Source organism: Halyomorpha halys, unplaced genomic scaffold, assembly GCF_000696795.3.
Source record: "Halyomorpha halys isolate HHAL.00 unplaced genomic scaffold, Hhal_1.1 Scaffold88.1, whole genome shotgun sequence".
NCBI classification, from domain to species: domain Eukaryota; kingdom Metazoa; phylum Arthropoda; class Insecta; order Hemiptera; family Pentatomidae; genus Halyomorpha; species Halyomorpha halys.
Window position 1 is genome coordinate 1,902,428 of NW_027114863.1, and position 7,824 is coordinate 1,910,251.

The following is a 7,824-nucleotide window of genomic DNA, read 5'->3' on the forward strand; positions in this document are numbered from 1 at the left end:
TAATAAATCCTTAGTTGTTGTTTTATATAATGAACAAATTTAGGAAATACTTTGAAATCTAGGATTTGGATCACGATATGCCAAATATATTGGAGTATACACACAAAAAAAAATGCTCAAAGCAACGAAAAACTTTCTAATAACCTCAGCTGACCCTTTATACTTCTCTTACCTCAAAGACTCAAGAACATAACTACTATATATTTCGATCGATTTTTAGGAAGCTTACTAGTCGGTTTAGTAAACTATCTATCTATAACATAGCATATAAATAAACACGGGGCAGACTATACAGTACCCGCATAGCCGAAAGGCTTGATCGATCAATGACTATGTCCTAACTGGAGAAGCATAGATGCTAAATCGAACAATAAAAAAAGCAAGCATGTATAATATAACTTTTTGTTGTATGAGTTGTTTTGTTGTTGTTGTATGAGTTTTTTATGTTCAATAAGAACATTCAACTATATCCCATGTAGTTTTTCATAATCTGTCTCACCGACACTCAATATCACTCGATCATGCCATACCATTTTAGTTAGGACAGAGCCTTATGAATTTCCAGTTATGAAATAGACTTATATTTCTCCAGTTCGAACACAACTTTATGCTTCTCTAGTTAGAACATAGCCTTATGTTCTCCAGTCAGAACATAGCCCTATGATTCTACAGTTAGGACATGACCTTATGCTTTCCCAGTTAGGACATAGCTTTAAACCAATCGTGTTAGGACGAAGCCTCATGATTTTTCAGTCAGGACATAGCCTTATGATTCTCCAATTAGGAAATAGCCTTATGTTTCTCCAGTTGGGACATAGCCTTATGCTTCTACAGTTAGGATATAGCATTATGCTTTTCCAGTTGAAAATTCTAATATATTCTCATGAGAATATATTAGAGTTTCCAGCTAAAGATTAAAAAGCAATAGAGGAAAAAATTATTTGCAATTTATGGATTAGGTATTATAAAGGAATAAACAACTTCGATGGTCTTTTTGTTTATACATTTTAGTGTATTCTTAACATATCGATGTTCAACGACATTGTAAGAAGATTTTTTTTTTTTTTTATAAAGAAGTAGGAAAGGCCTACGCAGATGTTTTAACAAATCCCAAAAAGTGTTTTACGATAACGATGTTAGACAAAAAATCAAAGATAATTAAAAAACATGTAATCACAAAATGCAGGCAAATTTAAAATAATTTTTATCCAAATATTTATTCTTACATATATGTACTGAATACCGATGTGTATCTTTCAGTTTAGTAATCCATTATTTTTTCAAACTCATGAGAATATTTTTAGAAAAAAAAAAGAATTAATTCATACATTTTTCTACTAAAATTTAATTTAAAATAGTAATAATGGAACGTAAAATCAACGGAAGTCATAGAAATAACTTTCATGGTTCATCATCATAAAATTATCACGCCGGTTTCATAAAAGCAACAATTATTTTTTAAATTACTGTCACTTAACACAAACTGGTTTTGATTTTCCAGTGAATTACATTGGTATATTACATAAATGGTGACAAAATAACTCAGCAATTAATGAAATTGGACAGGTGTTCTACGAAGAAGTCCATTGATCAAAAGAACTTCAAGATCGTCAAGAAAATTGAAAAGAGAGCCGGAGGGTTGAGTGTGAAGAAAAAAAGAAAATAAATTGGAACCTTCGTGTTTTATTAGAATGTAATTCAGTAAACTGCATGATAACTTTCTGTTTTATTGTGTGATATTACATTCTGTCTTATATTTATAAAAAATAATATATCGATCATAGATCTCATTCATACCATCGTTACAAATATATAAATTAAATTATAACTAACATCCCATTCGTTGCAGATTTGACCCAAAACAGGTATGCGTCTTTTTATTCCAAACTCCTTAACCATCCTAACCCATTAATTCTTAATCTTTCATCCTTAACAATCACTGATAATCCTCCGAGGTGTCTGAAAAGAAGATGGCCTTTGGACCTCCTAATTTAAATTAATGTTTGAAGTACCACCAATGGGTGGTTCCTTCCCAAGATTTTCAAGTGTATATGAAACATTCTACATATTTACCTATTGTATTATTTCGTACAGTTGTAAATTACATTAAATAAATAATTAAAAAAAAAATTATAACAACATAAGAAATAAAAAAAAATTAAACAACATCTTAAACACAATCATTCCTATTTACATTCAGCCAGGGGAACTCAGAACCGAGCATTTCCCCGTACTAGTGGGGGAAAGAGCATGACTCAGGACGAACCCGGCGCTTCTCTCTCTCAACTACATCAATGTTAATCAAAGCATGATTACTAAGATTCAAGTATTAAGGACGTATTTATGTATGTTTTTTACATGAATATATCCGATCGAAAACACATTTAAATAAAGAAGAGTCCATTAAATTTCTTATTGAGAACTTTTCCGATTTTATTAAAAAGGAAACAGTTCTAAATTAATTTACGAATGAGTATATAGTTCATCATCTCTCATCCCCTAAAAGAAAAAAAAATTCACGTTTTCTTTACATTTAGTCAAATTTTCCACTCATATTACGTTATTTACAAATATTGGTATACCAATAAAAATTCCTTTGGATGAAAACTGTTTTAATTACTTTTTACCTTTTTATATTCGAACTAATATTCAATCAATTGGAGACTTCGGTTCGCCCCAAAATACGTGTAATCGACCAATAACAAGGCTGATAATTCATTACGATGAGCGTCTAAAGTGAAGATAAAAATTTGCCTGCATACAGATTTAATATAAATATAAAATGCAGCTTCGCTTGAATAGTGGCGAATCTTGCAAAAAATAAATGTGTGGATTTTATTTGTACTGAACGTATTACAAACATATTATCGTAGACTAGGGTTATTTCTTCTACTGCATAGCATTTCTAAAAGGTAGTAGAGTTATCTACAAGTAACAGTATTCTACAGTACAATCTGTGGAATACACCAAATACAAATTTAATTTTTTTTTTAGACACTACAGGCACACATAACATCTATTGAAGAATGGTGTAAAAACTGGAGAATCAAAATAAATCCTGACAAAATCCACCAGATCGCCTTTACCCTCCGTCGTAAACTTCTGCCCTCCTGTCCTACAGTCCTACAGTCCTTCTAAATACTCCACTAACGCCTGTTGAACAGATTCGATACTTATGACTCCATCTTGATAAGAGACTTACTTGGAATCCATACACAAGACTGAAACGATAAGAAACTACTCGTAGATTCCGATTGTTACAACACTTACTTGACAAACGCTCTAAACTTCCCATTCACAACAAAAAATTAGTATACATTACAATAATCAGACCAATTTGGACATATGGAATTTAGCTCTGAGGCTCCGCCAAATCCTCAAATTCTTCCCGCATCCAATCGTTACAATCCAAAATCCTACGTAAAATCCTTGATGCTCCTTATTACGTCACAAATAAACTCATTCACAAAGACCATAACACCCCATTTGTTGAAGATTTGACCCAAAACAGATATGCGTCTTTTCATTCCAAACTCCTTAACCATCCTAACCCATTATTTTTAATTTTTCATCCTTAACAATCCCTGATAATCCTCCGAGGCGTCTGAAAAGAAGATGGCCACGGGACCTTCTAATTTAAATTAATGTTTGAAGTACCACCAATGGGTGGTTCCTTCCCAAGATTTTCAAGTGTATATGAAACATACTACATATTTACCTATTGTATTATTTTGTACAGTTGTAAATTACATTAAATAAATAATTTAAAAAAAAAATTTTTTTTTGTTAGATATGTCACGATTCAAAAAATTGGCCCCAGATTAATTGGTTTTCATGCATAAGATTCTAAATGTTTGGAACAGAGAATGTAACACTGTCCCTCGATTTAGCCTATAAGAGTTGAGGTGATACTATTTTTTTTTCCATGTCAATATTCATTTTATGAGCCCACCACGAATTAAATTTTATCCCGCTCACAACGGATTCGATAAGAAGTTGCTAGTGTGGCGCCTGAACACTCCTGGCCACCATGGCCTCTTAACTGAGCCACTGTTTACTAGTTAGACCTGTTTAGATTATCCCATGAACAAGTTTTAAATAAAATCAAACTGTTCCCAACAGGGCTTTATCAAATCAGGATCCAACGATCGATAGGAGCCCCTGATTCCTGCAGTCGATGTAAATGATTCTATAATGAATTGAAAAGTATTATTTCTTCAAGATAGATCGATAAAATGTTATGTACTTAAAGAAATATATTTTGAAGATAACATAATTTATTATTATATTTCATTAATACTAGATCGTAGGCATGGTTGGCCTTATACGATTATTACAACACTTCGTTAGTTCTTTTAATAGTTGATAATAGGGAGAATAGTCTCGTGTAAGAAACACCTCTAACTATTAGAAATTTAATAACCATGACAATTATTAATAATAAAAATCGATTATAAATAAAAATAATAGTAGTTATATAATTAAGATTGAAAGAGAAAATTAAAAAAAAAAATCTACAATTAATAAAGAAATAATTGAACTTTACAGAAATAATAATTTGAGAAAAAAATAAAATAATAAAAAAATTAAATAAAGAGTTTATAACAGGATATTTCGGATCAGCCTGGGCATAAGCCTTCACGATGAGGTTGGATTGCTTACGTTGTAAGCCACTGCCTCTTTAACTGCTGATACATGGCAGTGGAATTTTGTGAATCGTTTTTGATGAAATCATCAATCGATTCCTCTTGTAGTTCATGATAAAATTTGCTATTTATTATTATTTTATATTATTGTTATATAAGCTCAAAATTTTACTTATTTTAATTTATCCTTATTTCTTTTTGTACATAAACACTATATGTATATATGTCTATATACACATATAGAAATTTTACTAATTTATACATAGTTTTTAATTTTGGTTTAAATGTGATATTACGCATTGCCCAAGATTGTGGCAGATTGTAATACTTATCACTAAATACTATTTGAATTATTTTTAAAAAAAATTCTTATGAACAATGGAGAATCTACTACTATTTTCAGGCTTTATTTTAAAACCCTTATTATTTATTTAGTCAAAGGGTTTTTATTTAAAATAAAGGGGCGGGATGGGGGAAACACTTATTGCACGTTACTATCTCTCTGTAAACATATTGTAATTAGAGAGGAAGGGTGCATGTTCTAGTGGTATTGACATTGACCCTCAAGGGAAACCATGTATAATTATAGTAATATAATTATAATATTAGCTATCTGATGTGTTATATGAGACTCAACAAGCAGTTTTCTTGGATAGTTTTCCAATTGACCGAAGATTTCAAGATATTTGAAAGAATTTATATTTGTAGGTTGTTGGATTTCTCTTCCTCCTCAGTTCTGAATGCCAGAAAAAATAAGATAATAATAATATTATACATCTGTACCACGGCAATCTATCAAGGGTCAGGGATTCAGTACTATGTACTGTTACTAGACCAACGATTGTGCAAGATCCACGAAGTCTCCCAAGCCTAAAGAAACAGAATAAATAATTATCTACCACAGCTGGATTCGAACCCGGGACCTTGAAGTTAGTAATACATGACCTTGCACTGAGCCAACCCGCTCCTATTATACATCTATTAGTTTACGTTATTAAAATTTCATCTATAACCATGGATTAATATACTGAACACGACCACATGAGGAAAATGGATTGTCCATACATTATTGAAGATAAAGCGTATACTAATTAAAAAATCGATAAGTTAGATCAAAGATTCAATTTTAATATATGATCCCAAAAATACTAATATCCAATTTATATAGCAGTGGATAACATATTTTGAAACTCTATGGCAAGAAGAAGCAATATAAGACATATGTTCCTTGCTAAAAATGATTATTATTCTAGGACAATATAATTTTACTATTTTTTTTTTTTTAAATGCTACATAAACAAAAATATTCTAACGTATCTTTATAAATAAATTATATCCATATTGACTAGATTTATTGAGGAGACATAATTAATCTAACTATTCGTAATTTAATTTGTTTTTATTTTTTCAAGGAAAATCCCTCATTACTTTACACTTTTTTTATTTAATTACTAGAGACGTTTTCGACATTTGTCCATCATCTGGTCATATAATATATTAGAAAAAATTAGATATTATCAACCATCTATATTTACTCATACATTTACATAATTTATGACTATTACAAACTGTATAACAATTATTATATGAAATGAGAAAAGTCAATCATTAATATATCTTTTCGTAAATACTTTTAATCATCCTATGTTCTTTATCATCCCTTAGAGGATTTGTCTTAATTAAAAAAATATATATGTATTCAAATAAATATTCAAAATAAATTAAACTTCGGAACTAAGTTAGTTTAGATGCCAGTGAGTATTGGAGTGATACCAACCCCACTAATACCACTAAGTACGAAAGCTCTCAACTTACGACATGGGGTAGGGTGATGATGATGAAGAAGATCCACATGTTGCTAGCCGTGGCACCACATTCCGGCAGACTACGGCTTGGACTGCAAGTGACTCCCCTCCAGAAGATCTCCAGAGTGGGGGTACGTCCAGGGGGAGCCTTCCCGACGAAGAGGAGTTCCGGTCGTTGACTGTCCAGTGTAAACAGTTGCGTGTCACAATCCGTTTTCTGTGTTTACCCTAGTCATTGGTATCTGGGCTTTTAGCGTGTCCTTCGTATCAGTAACAGCCGTGGAAGAGCAAGTTCAGGTTCTCTCCTTCTTAACTCTCTGAGATCAACAACGCTTATAACTTAACCTCAGTGGTTCCACGAAATTCCCAATCTGATTAAAGGACTGAGGTTAAGTTAATCATAAACGTTTACATAATAATAACCCTTCGAACGAAATTTAATCTCAGGTATCAGTTGTTTTATCAGTTTTGTCGAGGATTATATTTATTTAGTATAATCCATTTTATTTAAAAAATGAAATAAATAGAAGTATTAACATGGAATAGAAACAATACTGGTGCATGGAACACATTTTTAAAAGTCAACTACCTTCAAGATTAAAGTCAAAAGTAGTGGAAACAAACCCGGTAATATTATATGGATCTCAGAAATAGTCATTGACAGAAAACAATAATGAGAAATGAGTGAGGACACAAATGCAATTTTCAAGAAATAGGTATATATCAAAAGAAAAGACCGCACCAGAAACAGGAAAGTACAATCTATGATTAAAGTTAAAAGTCTAAAAAAGAAGCTGAACTGAAATAGAGGTGGGCCGGATACATTGCTAGAATTGATACCAGAAGGTGGTCCAAAATTGCAACAGATTGGAACACAAGCAAGAGATGGAGAGAACTAACAAGATTGCCAGATGGAATAGTTCAAAAATTAAGAGACTGTTTGGCCACTATGGCTAGGTATGGGCAACTATGGACTATACTAATAAAGAATTTTGAATAAACACAATTGTTAGTTTGATATAAATTATTGTATTTAGTCAAAATTAAACATTTACAAATACTTTATTATTATTGTTTAGTAGCATAAATTGACAAAGTTGATAAGATCGAAAAACTAAACGCAATTTATAAGATAGATTGTAAAAATTGTGAAAAAGTATATATTGGTGAAACATCTAAACAACTGGAAACTAGGATCACCAGTTGTAAAAACGCTAAAAATATAAATTGCACAGCTCTGGCCTATCACAGCATAAAACTGAACCACGAATTCAATTTTGAAAACCAAAAATAATAGATACAGCACAAAATACAAAAAACAGAAGATATCTAGAAGCTATATACATAACAAAAAACATACAAAACACAGTAAA

The 7,824-nt window shown here is 31.2% G+C and overlaps 1 protein-coding gene across 2 annotated transcripts in view; it reads right to left on the minus strand.

The window, feature by feature from the left end:
• LOC106677151 (trypsin-7) overlaps positions 1-6,529 on the minus strand; it is a 107,992-nt gene extending 101,463 nt beyond the window's left edge. For both annotated transcript variants that reach the window (XM_014414885.2, XM_014414886.2), the window contains exon 1: positions 6,462-6,529. In XM_014414885.2, coding sequence (XP_014270371.1) covers positions 6,462-6,500 — 39 coding nt within the window. In that variant the 5' untranslated portion in view covers positions 6,501-6,529. The remainder of the gene's footprint in view (positions 1-6,461) is intronic.
• Positions 6,530-7,824: the final 1,295 nt, after the last annotated feature.